Source organism: Scophthalmus maximus, chromosome 17 (assembly GCF_022379125.1).
Source record: "Scophthalmus maximus strain ysfricsl-2021 chromosome 17, ASM2237912v1, whole genome shotgun sequence".
Lineage (NCBI taxonomy): Eukaryota > Metazoa > Chordata > Actinopteri > Pleuronectiformes > Scophthalmidae > Scophthalmus > Scophthalmus maximus.
Genome location: NC_061531.1, coordinates 7205001 through 7225164, shown reverse-complemented (window position 1 = coordinate 7225164; position 20164 = coordinate 7205001). Strand labels below are relative to the sequence as shown.

The 20164-nt window shown below is 43.1% G+C and overlaps 2 protein-coding genes across 4 annotated transcripts in view; one reads left to right on the top strand and one right to left on the bottom strand.

Annotated features, from left to right (window-relative positions):
- Positions 1-4008, top strand: part of pvalb6 (parvalbumin 6) — a 35207-nt gene extending 31199 nt beyond the window's left edge. Inside the window, exons 2-6 of one of the 2 annotated variants that reach the window (XM_035614890.2) lie at positions 964-1017; positions 1898-1963; positions 2610-2742; positions 2868-2977; positions 3318-4008. In XM_035614890.2, the coding sequence (XP_035470783.1) occupies positions 1903-1963; positions 2610-2742; positions 2868-2977; positions 3318-3343 (330 nt within the window). In that variant the 5' untranslated portion in view covers positions 964-1017; positions 1898-1902 and the 3' untranslated portion in view covers positions 3344-4008. Of the gene's footprint in view, positions 1-963; positions 1018-1895; positions 1964-2609; positions 2743-2867; positions 2978-3317 lie in introns of both variants that reach the window. The other variant, XM_035614889.2, reaches the window with a different exon arrangement.
- A 1029-nt stretch (positions 4009-5037) lies between these two features.
- baiap2l2a (BAR/IMD domain containing adaptor protein 2 like 2a) overlaps positions 5038-20164 on the bottom strand; it is a 24133-nt gene continuing 9006 nt past the window's right edge. Inside the window, exons 1-15 of one of the 2 annotated variants that reach the window (XM_035614887.2) lie at positions 17775-18336; positions 17262-17337; positions 15866-15952; positions 14188-14249; positions 13998-14069; positions 13653-13733; positions 13421-13552; positions 12238-12336; positions 10503-10572; positions 9599-9806; positions 9146-9211; positions 8256-8466; positions 6546-6598; positions 5979-6107; positions 5038-5693 (exon numbers count right to left, since the gene is read on the bottom strand). In XM_035614887.2, the coding sequence (XP_035470780.2) occupies positions 6026-6107; positions 6546-6598; positions 8256-8466; positions 9146-9211; positions 9599-9806; positions 10503-10572; positions 12238-12336; positions 13421-13552; positions 13653-13733; positions 13998-14069; positions 14188-14249; positions 15866-15952; positions 17262-17337; positions 17775-17828 (1353 nt within the window). In that variant the 5' untranslated portion in view covers positions 17829-18336 and the 3' untranslated portion in view covers positions 5038-5693; positions 5979-6025. Of the gene's footprint in view, positions 6108-6545; positions 6599-8255; positions 8467-9145; positions 9212-9598; positions 9807-10502; positions 10573-12237; positions 12337-13420; positions 13553-13652; positions 13734-13997; positions 14070-14187; positions 14250-15865; positions 15953-17261; positions 17338-17774; positions 18337-20164 lie in introns of those variants that run through there. The other variant, XM_035614886.2, reaches the window with a different exon arrangement.

The following is a 20164-nucleotide window of genomic DNA, read 5'->3' as shown; positions in this document are numbered from 1 at the left end:
AGACAAACTGCAGGCCTCTCAAGTCCTGGAGCTCTCTCCACGGAGTGAATGCTCATCTGAGGCTCTTCCTTTTTCTGGTTATGCAATGGGTGACACACTTCCTTTGTGCCGTAAATCAAGTCGCCATTTTCACAGGAAAGCCGCGTCCTGGTGGCCAAGAGAATATCAGGGTGAAAGCAGGACTTATAGTCAGCCGATTTTTAAGCGCAGATGGCGTTGTTTTTTTTATCGCAATTACACCGTAAAATGCAACCAACCTAAGATGTGGCAGATCATGAGGCAGATGCTATTACAACGGTTACTCTGCTCTAGGCATGATGCAGTGTGAAGTGGTGAATGATGAGTGATCTGTACGATATCCAACACGGGGAAGGACAGAGAGTGATGATTTCAGCCAGCTCAGTGTTAGATGCTATATACACAGGGAACAAAGTGATGAGGATGATGATGATGATGATGATGATGATGATGGCCCTGGAGGGGGTAATGACAGTGTTATTTCTTTGACCTTTCTACCGGACACTTCAAGATCACATTTAAAGTTAAAAGATCTTTCATTGATTTTACAGTATTGCACGAAGATACCACTGAGTACATCTCCGTACAGTATATGTGTGTATATTTGATACCAGAGCTCTATGGCCCATTGCAGTAAACTAACCTTGGAGCATGTAGGGCGGGGGTTTCCGGCGAGTTCTCCTTCAGAGGATCCCAGTAGCCTCACAAAGCCAGACTCAACTTCACAAGTTGAGTTCTTCAGCCAGCTCACAGTCAGTCAATGCATTTTACTCTACAATAAAATGTCTCAACAAATACCTAATGGACAGCCATGAAAATTGACACATGCACTCACAATCCCCACTGGATCGATCAGAATCACTTCTGGCGATCCCTTGGCCGCATCAAATGCTGTGGCAAACTCGTTTCTGTAGATGGCTAAAGAAATTTTTCTTTTCTTTTTAGTTGACTGCAGGGAGTAAAGACCCCAACAGCCCACTGATGGGTGCTCAGGCAGAGGTGTGGTTTGTGCGAATGCCCGGGTGAAGTGTGATTTGTCTGATGTGCGGCCCACTTGAAATGATGTCCGGCCCCGAGCGATTCCCTTTCAAGGTTTGCCAGACCACAGTGAGCAAAGTGAGATCACAGCACCACATCCGCTAATCCACATGCCACTCAACTCTTCTTCTCTACATCACAGCCGCCTGGATGTTCTTCCTCTGCCAATGCGCTTGGAGATTGTTTGCGTTTGCCTAGCTGTGCGTTCAACAAATATATATAGATATATATATATATATATATATATGTGTGTGTGGGTGGGTGTGTTTGCAATAGCAACAGAGGAGAGGATTCAACGTGGTGATAAGTGGCAGAGACTCACCTTTCACAGTGTGAGGTACAAGGCGATTCTCCGTCCGACCCCGGGCTGACAAACTGAGTTCACCTGTGGTATTTCACACACAGCAGGACACTCGGCGGGCCTGTTAATCCCACGCTGACTTTGTTTCTGGCCCCATGCCCTGCTTTCACCTGCGACAGCTCAGTAACATCACACAGTACACACACAAAAAACACACTGCTCCTCTCCCTCATTCATTTAACATTTTCCTTGATTTTGATGTCCCATAAGAACACAAATAAACCTACTTGTCTTTCTTTCTCTCAACACCATCCTGCTACACTGTATTTCTGCCTCCCTTTGTCACTCCTCCTGGACTGCCACTAATTCATTCTGTCACTCATCACCTCCTTCTCACACGTCCTGGTTCCCTGCTCCACTTCTAGGGTGTCACCGGTGTAATACGAGAACGTCTCTGGGTTGTCGCCATGCTCTCTAGTGACCTTGGCTTTTAACTTGTCCTTCCTCTGTCTCCTCCTCCCTGTCTTTTTTCCCCAACAGCCAAGATGGCAATGAGCAGCATCCTCAACACTGATGACATCAAGAAGGCTCTACATGCATTTGCAGGTAAAGCACTTCAATGATGTAAAAAAAAAGAAAAAGGGCCTATGGGGAAAATCAATTAAATTCTATAAACTATATTTTTAAAACTCCATTGGAACAAGATATTGGCTAAAACATTTTATCATAAAAACACAAACACTATAGAATTCCACGTGCACACTTAAAGTCAGTGTGTTTGCTTGTGCAGTGTAGACATACACAGGGGGTAGTGAGCTCCATGACCTAGAACTGATGGATCCTCTGGCAAACACATGTTCTCAATCTGCAACTGTAACACTGTTCAATTACAAGGCGGCTTCATTACAATAAATGTTTTGCCTTCGGGCCTCATCACCGAGATCAGCAGAGAACAAGCAACTTTCAGCAACTCAAAGAAACTTCGAGAGTAGTCTCGTGCCTCAGCTTGTGCTAATGAGGATGCACAATTTACCCACGTGAGGTATTTCAAACCTATTATCTGCTAAGTGTGCAACAGAGACACGTCTTTTTATGCAGTTAGGAAACATTTCAACATTGTGGATTTTAGAAGAGCCTGCGACATTCTAATATTGTGCTGTGTGTGTGTGTGTGTGTGTGTGTGTGTGTGTGTGTGTGTGTGTGTGTGTGTGTGTGTCTGTGTGTGTGTGTGTGTGTGTGTGTGTGTGTGCAGCTGCTGACTCCTTTGACCATAAGAAGTTTTTCGAGATGGTGGGTCTGAAGGCCAAGCCTTTTGACGATGTGAGGAAGGTCTTCACGGTGCTGGATGCCGACAACAGCGGCTTCATAGAGGAGGAGGAGCTCAAGTGAGACGAATAGATATACGGCCGCATGCAAAACCAGAAAAAATGGCAGCAAATGCTCGCTTGCCGCGCAGAAAGCATTGGCGTCCCATGACACAGGTTCCTTCTGCTTTTCTGTCTCTGACCAGATACGTCCTGAAGGGTTTTGCCAAAGATGGCAGGGACCTGACAGACAAAGAAACCCAAAAATTTTTAAAAGCAGCCGACAAGGATGGAGACGGCAAGATTGGAGTTGATGGTAAACGGCAACGTCAAAGGCCATTAGGGTCACCCAAACAGACAACACACAATGGAAGACAGTCTCTCTCTCACACACACACACACACACACACAAACACACACACGCACACTGGCTATACAAATTGCAACATCAGCTTCATTAAGTCCATGAGATTTCAGACTACGGTCTTGAGACAGATAATATTCAGTCCCATTTAAAGGGGCAGTAAGTGATTCTAAAGCAATACACACTTTGAAAAAAAAAGGGTTGCAAAATGATGCAATGAAATACATATCTGGGGAATGGGGGAACATTCTGACAACTATTTAATTTGTAATTTTCTCTTCTTCTCTTGCAGAATTTGCTGCACTGGTGAAAGAATGAAGAGTCACCCGTAGTGTGAATTACTAGTGCTTCAAGATCACCTCCTAACCATCGCAGCATCCTGGCTCCCCCCCCCCCCCCCCCCCCCCCTGACTCCCAGCCCACTAGACTGCAGTTGATTCCTGCTCCACACACTTCTGTGTGCGACCCCCCCTCCCCCTCCCCCCTATCCACACATCCTCAAATATTCTCATATCCTCGAGTTATATTCATCCTACTTATGTTATCCTTTTTATACAAACTGTTGTTGTGTTTACATATAGATATAAAACTTGCCTGCAGGAATAAACATCACATTCTAGCATTTAGTAGTAAATAAAAAAAAGAGAATATCATAGAATATATTGAGAGAAAGACCTTCATTCCCTTATGTATGTCCCACTTCACCCTATTCTTATATTTCTTTTTCTCTTAGCCACCACTTCCCCTCTTACTTCGTGTTGTTGTTTTTCCCCTTCTCTGTCGATTTCCCTTCACACTGTTCCCTATCTGAATTTGCTCCCCTCTTCTCCCCTCCCACACCATCACCCCTACTATCTATTCATACTTCTCCGTCCCTATCCCCGCTGGTTATGAGCTGTTGTAAAACATACCAAAAGAAGAAAGAGGTCAAGCTGTGAAAAAGTAAAATAAAAAAATTAAAAAGCCTCAAGAACACCGACTCACTCGGACTCTTGTGATCACTCCTTCCTTTGTTGGGATTCTTTTTCCGGATGTCACACTTTCCTTCTGTCCTTCTTCCTACCTTCCTCTCTTTCGCTGTCACCAACCCTTACCAAGCACAACAACTGAAGCCTATCTTGACACCGATCTAATAATGTACTCTAAGAGGTGCAAAGTTCCCCCCATCTTTCCTTCACCAGCCCTGGTTGTGTGGTCTAAGCAGGATAGGACACCTGTCTGCAGTATCACCGGGCCGATGAGCCTCTTCCTGCCAGTGCACATTACATCATAAGTTGAACTTCACTGGGGGAGACAGGGAGGCGGAGGCCATTATTCCATGTATAAGAGTCTTTATTCATAAGCACTGTGCTGCTTTAACAGAACCATGCCGTCTAGCCATTAGCAGAATTGGACTCACACTGAGGTTCAATTTGGGTTAAGTATCCCCAGCGGAGAACCCAGACAGGCAACGTGGGAATCCTGATCTTCTTTAGTAGGCCATTTTACTGCCTGGGCAAACAAACACAGATCTGAAGCTCGGAGGCTGACACTGACATAAATGCTGAGTTCAGTGTAGCTCAGAAAAGCACAGAGAGTTAAGGTCGGTGTGATTCGTGAGGGAGACAAATGGTCACTGGAGAGAGGGGAATGCTGGGAAGAGGACTGCGGTTAACATGGGCTGTTTTCAGACATGAACTCCGGAAAATGTTCGCATGTCCCAATTTTACGGACATTTCTCGTGGTCTGCCTTTCATGTACAGTAGTGCGAAACGCAGCAGGAGTCGGACACGTTCACGACAGCAAGAGAATTTCAGTCACGTTCAGGCGAAGGTTGGCGTCTGTGGAGTGCGCGCACTCGCACTCGCCATGAATCTTCCAGAGATTTTCCTGCTGTACACTCGCGTGGTCTCACTCTGACATTATCCAAACATTTCACTAGGGTGAAGCTCAGATAAATGTCCGGAAGACATTCGCTCGTTCAGGAGCAGCTAGTTAGTCGCCATATTCAAAAGAAGTGAAGAGTCAAAACGTTATAAAATGGCATTTTAATAACCATATGACAGGAGTATGACATGAGGCCCGTATAAACTTTTGTCAACCAGCTTCCTGTTATGAGAGATGAAGCTCATCGGCTCCAAAAAAACGTTGGAGCCGGTTTAGAAGATTTTTCTTTTTCATAATACATAATATATACTAGTATATTCTTATGATGTAATAGCTTACATTTGTTAGTTATTTTCATCATAGAACAAATGATCATTATACCATCTGTAAAAGCCGACTGCTTATGAAGTCTGCAGCTTGAACAGATCGGCTAAAGTAATTAGATGATGCTATAAAGAAGGTATTACATAATCCATGAACGTGTTGCATTTTTCATTACATCTCTGCCTCAGACATATTATTCTATTTTTACAAGATATTACATTGTCCGCCAGAGGTTACATCATTCATTCTCCATCAGCCTTTTATTTTTACGGTACGGTACATTTGTAATGCAATTCATATTTAGCAATCATCTTGGTTCACATGTGGAGAATGTAGGAAAAAATGATAGAAGCAGTACAAAAAATATATAACAGAGAAGATCATTGAAACATTTTCCACCTTTGCATGGCATAAAGTGTTCACCCCTAAGCATTAAGATCATAATCAAGTCAAGTCATCTCTTCAGCTGATCAAACATCTGAGGAGGAACGGGGATTTAGCAGCGGGTCAGATCAATACACATCTTAGTTTACATTATTCATTCGTGCTATTTTACATATCACAGAGCAGAGAAACTGATATATATATATTTAAAAACATAAAGACAGCATCATTTTACGTTGGTTGTTGGTTTACCAAGATCTAAAGAATAAATGTCTAAAATCCGAGCGCAAACCAAAGAATTCTCAGCGTATTCAAATGTATTTACTCCGTGTGTCTGTGTGCAGTAGGACTCGTGTCATATTATATAACATCCACTTACTCAGTTTTTGACCCAAGGTCATGAGTGAACTGTTCAGGGTCAAGGTGTCATCTGCGATAGAGACATGGGGACGATCTGTCGTTCGTGGCGGTGGGCTTCAACTTAACTGTTGCGAATGGGTTGGTGCCCCTTCAAAGCCAAAAGAGGAGAGAAGAGAGGCAAATGGGGGTTGAAAGGGGAGGAAAAAGAGACAGAGTGGAGAAAACCAATATCAGAAAACGCTCTGGCCCACAATGAGGTAGAAGGTTATAGCAGGAGAAATGAGCACATGCATTTCAAACTGCACAAGCATCATCGGGCAAACTGTCCACCTGAAGTGAGAGCGATAGTCACGGCTCCCAAACGGCCATAACTGAAATGGTTTCAGTACTGAACCGCACTTCAAAGTCTAATGGAGAGAAAGTCATTCTGTGCTATTTAGATCACTGCCCTGGTTTAATGGGCTCGTGGTATACTTCAAAAAAATATCATTAGTTTCTCTGGGAGAGAAGACGAGTGGCCTCCATTTGAGCATCTAACAACGTGCCGGAGCTTTTAAAAGCAGAGCCGCAGTGACATTGTTCCTACCTCGGGAAGAGTCGGTTGTGATCACTCGGCTGTGATCCATGTGGTTGCGATCGCTACGGGAAAAAGATGAGAGAGGGACGGGTGAGTGAGGGGTCAGTCCAAAATACTTAATGTACACACATGCACTAATGGAGGCTCGGCAACCTCCGGCCCTCGCCCCCTCGGCCCCTCTGCTTTCAGCCGGTCCTCCCACAAGCTGCTCACTGATGTGCTGTGCTGCGTGCTGCCCCACCCACACACACACACACACACACACACACACACACACACACATCAGTGTGTGTCCATTTGACACGCACGCTGCCAAATTAGCTGTTTTGAGATGAACAAGGGATCAGCAACAGAGATCACACGGAAACAGAGAGGAAAATGAATCTATATATATCCCACTATAAAATATATATGTTACACAGAATTATCATTTAGGGCTCCAACTAATTACTACAGCTCTATTGTTACTGTTTCATGAGATAATTGACGATGATGGCGTAAGATCAGGTTTCATGGTTAAAATACTTAAAAGGTGAGAGCACAGTTTTCCTTTGCCATTTTTCGAACATTATAATAATGTAATGATTTTGATCTGTAGAACAAAATATCAAAGTTGTCGACGGGTCATTCATCACCTAAAGCTCCATCCTGTCAAAAGCCTCCCTGCACATTGGTGACAGAAAGCCTATTGGGAGAGGGTTTTGTTGCAGAGCAGCGTAGAAAGCACAGCATTCAAAAGAATCTGACAAAAAGAAGCTCACACACACACACACACACACACACACGTATGCATGCACACGACCCCCTTGGCCCTTCACCATCAGCAGCTGGAGCTTCCGCCCTGCATCCACCAAAAAGACGGATGTGGTGTCATTGAGAACAGCACTTTGCCGCAGTGCCCCTGCTGGACAGATCGGCAAAAGCCATCAAAGGTCTACACTACAGTACGAGCCGTGATTTCACATCGTCTCGCCATCTGCACTGGAGAAAAACTTAAAGGTTATCAGTACATGTTCACCCATTGATACTCAGGACACAACAAGCTTTTAAGTAGACTTCCACAGCAACTTGTTGATAATGAAGTTCTGATACCAAAAACAGAACAGAGCAATGAGACATGTCATTATAACTTCTAATTATGCTTGCATTTATATGGGGGGTAATGAGCTGTGACCAACAGCATTATCATTGGTTATCATTAGAGAATCAGTTTAAAAAAACTTAATAAGAGCGGCTCCATGTTATAATAGCTGCATTTCTAGAAAAAGTGTTGCATTTAGTTATTGACCTGACTGCATACAGTTAAGTATAGTGTTAATGAATTATTAACATTTATAAATGCACACTGGATGGCTCATTAGAAACAACAATAAGAATTTTGCTAAAGTATTTAGAGCGGTATCGCTGTCAGAGAGAAAGGACGAACATCATGCAGCCAGAAGGATTTTTTTTCGCAGCCTGGCAACAGACAAGGAGTTCTTATTAATGGGTCTTGAACTGATGTGTAAAGCTCCGGCAGCCTATCATGAACCTTAGTCACTAGTGAGAACTTTTACGAAGGTGGAGAACAGGTGGTCTGTTAAAAAAGTGCCTTTGAAAAGACTGCAGAAGAACCGTAGTGACAGTGTGAGGGGCAAACTGAAGACAGTCAGAGTCACATCTCACGGCAATGTCACTACGCTGATCGATCCACCACACGGACCGACTCGATCGCCATACCTTGTTTTGTACGTTTGACTCGGCCCTTCTGTCGGGAGTGGGCGCGAGCGGTTGCATCTCAGAGTGTTGATATGAAGAAAGAGGTGAGGTCGGTGGAGGGGGAGGGGGAGGCGGCGGGGGCGCGGCTCCGCTGTGGCTGCTGCTCCTCTGTTGGTCGAACAGGTTGCTCATGCTGCTGCTGCTGCTGCTGCTGCCTCGGAGGGTGGAGTTTCTGAAATCACGCGAAAAACGTTGCTGTGTTTTCATAGTCGAGGGCAGTATATGATATCTGTTTTGTCATTTGACACCAAACATCTCTCTTCCTGTTATGCCTATTATGCCTCATACATTGTGTTATGTTGTCACCTGTCCATTTTTGTTTGTTTATTTGTTTGTTTGTTTGCCAGCAGGATTACGCAAAAACTGATGAACGAATTTCCACGAAACGTGGTGAAGGATGGGACTCGGGACAAAATAGAACCCATTCAATTTTGGCGTGGATGCGGACAAATCGGCGGATTCAGGAAATTCGTATATCACTTCTCGAACATTGCAAGATATGGCTTTGCTTTGTTTTCGTTTTTGGGGGGTTTTGACAATTTTTTCGCAGACTTCCGAGGAAATAATCCATGGATCTTGGTGAAGAGCAATGCACTCTACTGAGTGCAACTTTAGTCTGTTGAATACTTGAGATTTCCACAGTGACACAGTGAGCAGTGTTTTAGTTGAAACGCTCTGTCAGTTTTTTCCTCAGAGCAATGGGTCACCCAAATATCTAAAATGGTTCAAGTTATTATTCCAGGCCTCTTTTTAAAACAATAGGGCCCGGAGGAGCGGCAAAAATAAATTGTGCATCAGGTTTGACAGGCGAAGGCTGTGCGGTAGGTTTGGTCCTCGGTGTATCAGTTCACCTGGAGCTGGTTGACTTGGGAGGATCATCCACTGGTTCCACAAAAGAGGCTGGAAACCATCCCTGACTGCAAATAATAGAAAAAGATGTTAGAGTTAGAGTGGATTGGTTGTGAATCTCCTTGGCACTGTTAAGTGTTGACATATTTAACAGTACAGATAAAGACCAATTCACAATTTAGCATTGTCATTGTGAGCCATGTTGCCGTGCCAATGTTAAAATTTAGCTAAAAGAACTGCTTGTGCCTAAATACATTTTATTTTGTGTTTATTTTGAAATTGTCACACACAAAAAATGGTTACTGGAGATCATAGCAGTACAGCAGAAGAAGAGAGAACATTAATGTAACGGATTAGTTGTTACTTAAACGACAGACATGTACAGGACAGTGAAGACACACACACACACACACACACACACACACACACACACTGGGACAAGGGGCATCTCTCACCGTGAGCTGCTGTCAGCGCGCCCGTACAGCCAGCCGTTCCTGGGCTGTTGGACCATCACAGTGATTAACTCTCCCCTGTCGAAGGGCAGCAAGGTGGGGTTGGAGCCGGCCGGTTGGTGGGCAACCAGGGCCCTGGTATATTGCGCTCCACCGCCACCTCCCACTGAGTCTGCCAGAGAGCGAGAAATGCTCTCCTGGGGAGACGGGGCTGGAGAGATGAAAAATGAATCACACACACAGCAGGAACCGAGAGAAACTGCTCGCTAGTCGGCTGATACACACATAAAGAATCTCCGGTGAAATGATTAATTCGAAATTTAAAAGAAGATTTTTTTCTTTATTTATGTCCCTGGTGTTCACAACGCAGGAGATTAGCAGACTACTAAACATTTTAGACTATGGATTATTATTTTTTATACGATGGCGGAGGATGGCAGTCCATTGCTTTATGAAGGAGGTGGCATATGAGGAGGTGCACTCTTTATTATTCTGGAGTTTATTTTCTGTTTTTCATACATTGTCACTGTATCTAATTGTATTGCAGATAAACCACGCTCAATAATTAGACTGACTTTCAGCGGAGGAAAGCACAAAAGAGGAGGCATGAAATATGAAGAGGGAGAGATAGATGGACGAGGGAGAGGGGGAGAGAAACAGATAAAAGGCTTAGAGAGAGATAAAGCGGCTGCTGGAGTGAAGGCAAAATTACTGATATACAGGCAGAGGCACTGTGGGCCGCTGCAAATGATTTACACATGAAAATTAATATTACAGAAAGAACGGACACAAACCATATATGAAAAAAAGTTTTTTAAAAATGTGTTAGGTTGACCTGTTCATTGTATCATTGTGTGTGTGTGTGCGTGTGCGTTTTCAACTAAACCTGTTTAAATGAACCACTCACCTCTTGATGGTATTTTACCGAGGCGCAGGTCCTCTCTGCTCTTTCTGATCTCCTCCCTCTTTACCTCCATCTATAAAATCAACAATAATATTCACACGTCCAGGCCGAAAAAACTGCAGTGGTAATTTTGAATGCCCAGGCAGGTAATAATACTGTTTGTGGAAAACTTTTGACACGATCAGAGTGAACAAAAATTGGTCAGTCATTCACTCATTCCGTCGGAGGTTGAAGCTGCGATCTTAAATTGCAGGCACAGACGTCGGCCGTAACATTTTCCACATTTCAGGACATAATTACTGAGAAATCCCTCTGAGTGTGGCCTCGCTGGAATTACGGTACACATTTTGACAAATATAATATTTCTTTTGTTTGGCAAGACTTAGGTAAAAAGATCAATTGATATTGATGTCTGCATGACGTTACATTGCAAAAACAAAAAGAGACATATACGTCTGTAAACCTATTTTAAGATCATGTAAAGTAATAAGTCATAATGTAAAGGTATTTTTGGTATACATTATCATGAATCAAAAACTAACTTAACTCATTTGTTTAGGTTCTAAAATAATTAAATTATTTTCTAAATGAATTACATGGGGTGAGTATAACATTCCATTTTACGGTGCAAAGGTTAAAGCAAACAGAGGGGGTTTTATTTATTATTTTTGATTTGTTTGCCCAATTTCAGTTTTAACTTTAAAAAGGATTGACAGCTTGTAATACAAGCAATATAGGTGTCAGTGTTTACAGTGTGCTGCTAGCAGGTGATTGGCGTGGCTTGGCACAGAGACAGGTTAGGTTGCACAGTGGCGTACGTCGACAGGAGTAATGTATGTCGTGTGAACGCAGCACAACTCAAATCTCGGCCAGAAGTGGATCACGGGCGTCGCTCTGTTATAGACGGGGATAAATCCCACATCGAACCAAAACAAACACAGAATCCATGTTAATCCTCTGATTGTTATTACTGCCGGATGCGAGATCTGTCGGGTTCATTGGCGTGTCACTCTCCAGCGAGGAGCAGGCTGAGACCGACGGGGTTTCTTTTAAGGGGCGTCTGCGTTGTTTACCTGAATAGCAATTTTCAGCCATTAGCTCAGTCTGTATATCATCCTTGATGATCCCACTGTTCTGAATTCATCCTCAACAATGCTACAATCGGCTTATGTTCTGATTATTTACAGGGCCCAGAATTCACATTATTATTTGCATATAGTAGCTTCAATTGAAGTTAGTGTTTGGGCAGGTAAAATAGTCTTATCCTATATTCTCTTCCTTCAATCTGTAATCTCTGTCTTTCTACTCCGGCTACAGGTTTAATCCTCCAAAAGCTCTGCTGTCACAGTGAAGGGCCTCATGACAGACGCAATTCAGTCTGATGGTTTCAAATCGAGGCAGGAGCCGAGCTCCTCCACCAGAGGGCACCCTTCTCACAAAAATAAATCACTGCGGCAATTCACTGGTGACTGACTGACTTTGTGTCTGGAGGAATTAGAAAAAGGCTGCTGTGGAAAACACTCAGTCCCATCTCCATTTTATCTTGTCTAACAATCTGCTTATGAATTCATAAAAATTCAGCTCCATACAGTAACTTTAAAAGTCATATGTGGCTCAAATTCACTTTTCTATTTCACCAAGCCGATCGTATGGCACTTCTCTCAGTCCATTCCCCAGACACAGGATTATGCAGTGTGTCTCACACCAAGCGGTTGATTTCTATAAACCCTGAACTCACTGTGTCGTCAACGGCGGCGCGACGTCTGGCCTCGGGTTCTCTGGTGGCGTTCACCTCCTCTGTCCAGGCTGCTCTGTTCTGCTGGAACGAACCACCAATCTGCCACACATTACACACAAACAAACACACACACACACACACACACACACACACACACACACATATATATATATTTCTCATTAGTAAGTGAGAGCTAACTGACTTACGCAGCAGCTTACGTTAATACTCATTTGGCAGAAAATAATGCAAAAGGTTTACGCAAATGTATGTTGATGCACTATGAGGCAAAATATCTGCTGAAGTTATTAGTTATCCACATAACATTGGCCTGCTTCTTTTTATGGGTAAATGTGAGGGGGAACAATATCATCAGCCTTTTTGTTTAACTACCACTTGTGTGCAACACATAAATCTTGCATCAACAGGATTAAAACTTAATTAAGGGCTATGGAAGCTCAATACAACTAAAAAAAACAACTTAAAGACTTAATGTTGTTAAAATATTATATTTTATCATTACCCTTTATATCTTTCACTATGATTCATTGTGGGCTGGAAATGGGCTAACATATCCGTGTGTCGCTCTAAAAGAAGGAGATTATTTGTCTTAATCTGGGAACTATATTAGACGTCATTTTTGCAACATGTGCTGTTTCTAACTCTGGTTCACAGTGAGGCACGGTAACATGCATTTATATGGTTTGCCTTCATTTGTGGGCGGTATGAAAGGTGACGAGGCCAGTGTCGTCGCAGCCAACAGTGAGACTGCAGAGGGTTAGACAAACAACGGTTAAGTGAATTATTGTACACCTGAATCACTGGTACAGCTCGGCGGGTTTCATGACGGAGTTATTATGAAAACTATAAATGAAAACAACAAGCATCCCCAAATCCCGGAAGCATTTGGTTCGCAGTAAAATGTGTATTTAAGTCAGTAGAGTTGTCCCTGTTCGAACACACGGTCCTGTCAGCCCTGACTCTGTACCTGCTGCTCTGTGGGTGACACTCGTTTCAAAAGTCCCACATGATCATTAATCATCCGCATGAAGTATTTCGCGATTTCCTCCTTCTTATCGTCCTGCCGTCGCAGTGAGCTGTGGGACAAGCCTGACCCGTTTCGCCCCATAAGTTCTACAAACTGTAGAATATTGAGCTCAGCAGTGCTATTTAAAAGTTGGCATACCTTATTCATGAGGCGGGCGATGGACTGTATCAGTCCACAGTGTTTCTCAGCCAGGAAGCGATATCTCCTCTCCTCCTCCTTCAGAGCCTCTCCATGGCTCTCCCTCAGGAACTGCACATACTCACTAGAATCCTGAGGATACACATAATACATATATACAGTATATATACATATCTACTGTACAGGAAGGAATACATACACATACATGGTGCAGAATGTGAGAAACACAGACCTGGTTGGTTCCTCTCCTCAGATGCCTCTCCAGAGCTACAGCCTGGTTGTGCACTTCCATCTCATAATGATTCCTGCTGCCCTGCGTGACAAATAATTCATATCGCGCCTGTGGAAACTCACCACAAATTGGCAATCCGGTGGATGTGTGTGTGTGAGAGCTAAGGTAACCACATTGCTACATTAATTAAATAATTGAATAACACACTCCAGGGCCACACGCCGTATTCATAGGTTTCATTAGTACTCCCAGTTATAATTCCAATTTTCATCCCTGGACATAATTACATCGATTCTCATTCTGTAAGGATCCATTTGGACCACGTGGTGGCCATACGTCACTCACTGATATGTAATCCCTGTCCAGTCTGACGTTATTGTCCATCTCTTGCAGAACCTCCATACTGAACCAGCGGAACTGGAACAAAAGATAACAAAACAAAACAAAAAAAATCAGAAAGAGGACCTGAACCAAGGAGGGTGACATCCCAATCACAAAGCTGTGATGGACAGTGGACAGTGTTGCTGTTGCTTACTACTCCATCCAGCTCCAAGGTGAGGCTCCTCTGGCTCTCGGAGATCTGAATCAGGACATCTCCTGAAAGACAGGTGCATCACACTTACTTGCGCAGTATAACATCTTTTTTTGGTTTATCCAACCCTGGCACTTTTGACACATTTTGATTCTTCGGTGAAACACGTTTAAATGTCTGAGACTTTTTAATGCCAGTGGCACTTTACTAAATGCCTCCAGTGGATAAAATCAATCAATTAAGCAATTAATTAGAATTGTTTATTTTCATTCAAAGCACTTTGAATTGCCACGGAGTTAAACGTGCCATACAAAGAAACGTCCCCCGCCTCATATTTTGATTATATATAATTCAAATAATTTCATTATTACTGTGCAAGTGCTCTGTATTTCTAGTTTCATGCACAACCCGTAAAAGCACATTTTCTCCCGCATCGTCTGTACAGATTCCACATTTCCACATTGCAAATACTTTTTATTTTTATATATTTAATTTGATTGTATAGTTTTCCGTTACTGCTAGAATCTGTTTTGCTTTGCACCAAAAACACCAACGCGAATTCCTTGCATATCAAAAACCTAGTTGGCAACAAACACGATTCAGATTTCCTCTTGCTGATTCGAATCACTGTCTCAAGTGTTCCGAGACATTCCGTGCCAAAGGGATGACAGATGACAGTTGAGGAAGACGAATGCATGATGTATCCATCACTTTTGTGCATGTCGCACAGCTGACTTGGTTGAATTCTTTCAGTGCACGTACAGTAAATATCAAAATAATCCCTTCACATCTAAACAGGTGACCTGAAAGCTTCAATTGGAATGAAAGAAATGTTTCGGAAATGCAAGCCTGCCTTCCTTTTAGTTGAGGTCAATTCCATTTTACCAAATCACAACAGACATCGCCTGAAGGAACTTTACAGAGTACGGTTGAGACCTCAGAATATTATCGGGGGAAACCCAGCAGTTCCCAAAATGAGAAACATTAGTGAAGAGAAAAGAAAACTCAAAAATCTCAGACAGAATCCGACTCTCTGGAGAAAGTCCCACCGCAGCCTGGAGTAAGAGTAAACTCATGATCCAGTTGGGACGAATGTCTTGGGCTCCAGCCGCCTGAACCTGACATGCCATCGTTTTTTTGAGTGGCTGGGTTAAGTGAGCGGAGCACAAGCCGCTGCCTGTCATCATCTATTATTCATATTCCCTGCTGGCATCTGATCCCCACTCCAACTCACATAACACACTCGGCTCGCACATGCATTACGTCGCAGTTTCACTTTGAATCGTTCAGTCGCTACACGTGTAAATGTAATTGGACCGTCCTGCCCTGTCCCTGAGCAAAACAAGTAACGCTTCAGTTTGAGCTGAAGGTCAAAGTCTTTCAATGTTTATGAGCATTAATTGTTATAGATACTGTGAAATACATGCATTCATTAACTTATCACACAATTACACTTCAAAGAGCATACACACACACACACTTTAGTAGTAGGAGTAATAAGGGGAGTAGTAAAGTATGCACCTGAGGGTAAACTTTGCTCCTCAAATACGAAAGAAGTTTGTCTACTTGGTTTAATAACTGCCCACATCCTGGATTGTAAAATAAGTCTTTGTGTTTCTATTTGTTACACGTGAGATCGCACAAAGCGTCTGTGCGAGAACGCGCGTGTGTGCGCACCTACCGAGGGAGCGCAAGGACGCGGTGTTGAAGGCCTTCTCTCCAATCTTTGCGAGTGCACTGAAGTAGGCCTCACTCGTTACGGCAAGAGCTGAAACACACACAAGCACGAAATATAGCCATTTGAAAAGCTTTTTTTTTTCAGGGGGAGGGGGGCGGCACAATATATGTATGAATCAATAAAAGCAGTTAAACACAGTCATCACAGTCAACAAAAACAGGGAAATGATTCCATAACTTAAGATTCCAATTTCCAAACACACAAGCAATCGTTGTACAATTATTTGGAAATATGTCACTTTAAAAAATGGCGGCACAGAAGAATCACATGACCATCTAGTGCTTTGGCAACCCACCGTCGCTTGTGAGCTGGCGTTCTGAAGCCTCGAGTTTGGCAGCATTTCTGGCCAGCGCCATCTTGGTTTTTTGAAACCAGAGGTAACCATTTTTTGGAGGAGCGGGGTATGGACCTGACTGAGAGCTCGTCCACCAACGCATGCGACCCGGGCCCATCGGACCGTACTAGCTGTCAATCACACGCATATCGTGCCTTATCATCGACTGTACTCTAAATGAGACCGTCGTTTTCCAAATGAACGTCACGCTGTGTCGAAGAAGACACGGAACTAGCGATTGAGACCATAAATTCCTTCAGGAGAAAGTTAACTGAGGTCCTAAATGAAAGCATGAATTTAGGGTCATCTTCTCACAGACTTCTAGAAACTGACTTCTTTTTGCAACCAGCGGAGGATACAGGTTTGTCTGTGGCCACGCCGATTTTCATATGGTACTCTGGTGCTGACACGGCTTTATTTCTGCTGTTCAAAGCCCAAAAGCAGAAACTATCCAAGGTATTTAGTGAAAATTTGCTCCAAACAAAAAGTGGTAAAGGTAATTACTAAAGAATGACGGGTGGAAAGCTACAGTTAACCGTCTTCTCTGTGGCTAAAGCTATAATAATGACAGGTCCTTGGCGTTACGCCTCTACTCAGGTGGCAACGCGATGAATCAAACATTTCATGAGCGCTGGGCTTCTGGAGCAGAGGTGCTGCTATTAATCAGTTGGGGATAATTTAGTTTTACTCCTTTTTTTTTTTTTACTAGTATTCAATATTCTATATCTCTGCCTCTGCATAGCTGTGGGGTTGACAATGTGGCCATTACAACCTCTCTGGGCCTTGGTTACAGGCCCATAAGCAAGACTGCAACAGCCCCAGGATATTCTTCAGGCACATGGACTTTGGAATGAGTTCCAGTGACAATGATGCATGACAGCTCCCGTTTCATGTGCGCCACCCTTACTGTTTGCTCAGTTTATGGCACTGATAAAGATAGGTGTGTGACTTTCACACACAAATAAAGTGGGTTCATTTTCCTTCTTTCGTTCTTTCTTTCCTTACCATTGAAAGCTCGGACATAGCTGTTTCCCAGCGAAACCAATTTCTGTAGGCTCGGGTTGAACTCGTCCATCAGGCTCTGTTGGTGAGAGATGTTTGAGAGAGATATTATAAGACCCATCTTTAAAAAATCAATAAGACTCTTCATTAATTCAATCTGTAATTATGAGCAACCCCTCCCCAACACTCGAGAACAGACTACCTAAGACTCACAGCCCTCATGTCATCAAATGAACGAAATACTGCTTGATACTCCCGTTCTTTTGAAAATTCATTTCATCTTTTCTCGGCAGAAACGATACGGCGAAGTTTAGCCGAGATTTTACATCGCAGAAGGCAGGGAAAGTGTCTATAGGTTCTCCAGAAACTGTCCCAGTTTCCTGAAGGTAGTCACGACACAGGACAGACCGCTGTGGCGAGTAGTCAAAAGACCCCTCTTGGGTTTTCTCACAGCCGAGTTCGTCGTCTAGTTGGAGCCTTTGACCCGCACACGGTAACACAGTGTCTGTTACTTACCGAGTAGATCCCCAAGGTGGAGCGATGAAGCTGATCACTATTCATCCTGGACATGTTTCTATCCGGAATAGTGTTCGGGTCGATGGAACCTTGAGAGGGTCTGCGGGCCTTAAGTCATCCAGCAGATGTACCACAGCCTCTGAGACAGAAGAGAGTTTAATCTTATTTGCGTTGACGTGGAGCTCGGGAGAGGCGGCAGCTCGGTGCGGTGGTAATCGACACCAATGTGGCCTGAGAAAGACGGGGGTAAATAATTAAACATGGCTCGGCCATAAAACACTCTGACACATGCTGTAAACCCCGGCTGTTTGGGCGTGTGTGTGTCTGAGGGCGAGCAGTCTCCTACACTGTATGTTCTGTTCGGGAATAAGAGCGAAGATCTGTTTCAACTCTGAAAAGCAGAAATACAGACAGAGTGAGAACAGTATGCGTCTGCTGATTATTATTCTGTGTCCCTCTTCCTTTCAACAAACCACAAGAAGAGACCGAGACTTTTCTGCCAATCCTGCTTAGAAATGTGGTCATGAATATGAATTTCTTTTTTTCTTCTTCCCAGAAGCGGAATTGCAAGAAGGTGTCAATGTGAGCATGAACGGTTGTTTGTCTCTGTCGGACCTGTGACCGGCTGCCTGACCGTCCCATCTGTATCCAGGGCCAGTGCACTGAAAAACCCCTCCTTCATTATGCTCATCATAATCACTACATCTCATAAAACGCCCTCTAATGAAACCATAAAATGATTCATAGGAGGCTTTTTGCTCAGACGAGGTCATTCTTTTTACAGGACACAGACTGACACAGAAATAAAATCTAATCTTCTAAAAACATGGGGAGCAAGAGAGTCCACACCTGTCTACTGTGTATCTACAGGAAGTTATCTGTGTGTGAGTAGACGTCCCACGTCCTTGTGGAAGAGGCGGTTGTGAGGCTCAGGCCCTGCCTGTTTTGGTGGTTTTCTTCCTGGATTAATTTTCATCATTTACAGTATTTTCAAAATGTATCTACTAAATATTGTCGCCCTGATTTCCCACATGGCAAAGTCAATTCTACAGACACATCATGTGTGTGCCTTGTATAAGGGCTCCCTCCTCTGTTGGCGTCTGGTGTTGTGAAGCACCTTCATAATTCATGATTCAGAGACTAAATGAAATTGACTTGACTTGAATAAATATGGAATTTGCACAGAGTGCACTTGTAAATTGAGCAGCAAAAATCCATGATTTCACTAATCCAAATCCTATATGCCAGCACTAGTGTCACTAATATTCCTCCTTTTTGATTGGGCAATGCAGAATTTAAACGTGCTAAAAATCCTATAATCCTTATGCTTTAATCACTTTATATGTCAAAATCCTACTGGCACAAACTGTACGAGGCCAAAAGAAGGGGCGGTGTGTCTACATTTCATACAGAATCTGAATGAAATAAAAATCTTTGCTTTTCCACAAATGGTTCTATACAGCCCAGAGCTGTTGCTTTATGTCTATAAGTGGTCTTTGCTGCAATCTAGTTTGGATTTTGTGCCAAAATAACTCATGTCATTTGCACACACACATGCAAAGGCAGCTGCGGACTTCACGACACCACAGTTGGCATTCCTATTTGGTCTCACATGAGCTTCCGCATGTGGACAATAACACTATATACAATAAAACAATATTGATTACTGTCATACATCAACTGGGGGAAAAAAATACGGCTTCTTCCACTAGTGACCCAAGCAAATAGGAGAAAGGTGAAAAACCTCCACATCTATTACACAAAAAGTCAGGGAGAGAGTTGCTCTTCCATTATTGATCAAAACCATAGATGAGCGGAGAAGAGATTATCGATATCTTTCCTGACTTCAACCACTGTATTGTTGGCCCACGGCCCTGGTGTTGCCTGGCTGATACACACGCTGCAGCAGACCCACAGTCCTGATGGATTCGATATTATCTGGACTTTATCTGTCTCTGACATGTCAGAGTCAGTGAACTCCCCTCACACTTCAGAGAGCCGCCAGTGCCGAGAGAACGCTGATCTATTCCTTTATAGATGGATAAGGATAGTGTGTTAAGAGTAACATGATTGTACCAGTGAGTAAAGGAGTGTGTGTGCGTGTGTGCAATAGATAGATAGATAGATAGATAGATAGATAGATTGATCAATGCACAAACACCCACTCTGTATGCTAAGACCTTCTTAAACCAAAGACTAACAATTGAAGAATTGGTGTATCAAATATTTTTTTATATATTAATTCAATATAAATATATTCCAATGCAAGTAAATGCAAGTGTTATATATATACAGCAGAATAGAACCTGTTAAAAATGTAATCTATATTATTGAATTATTAAAACTTATGCATTAACGTGTAGAAAGTATTTAAGAAGTAGCTACTTTTA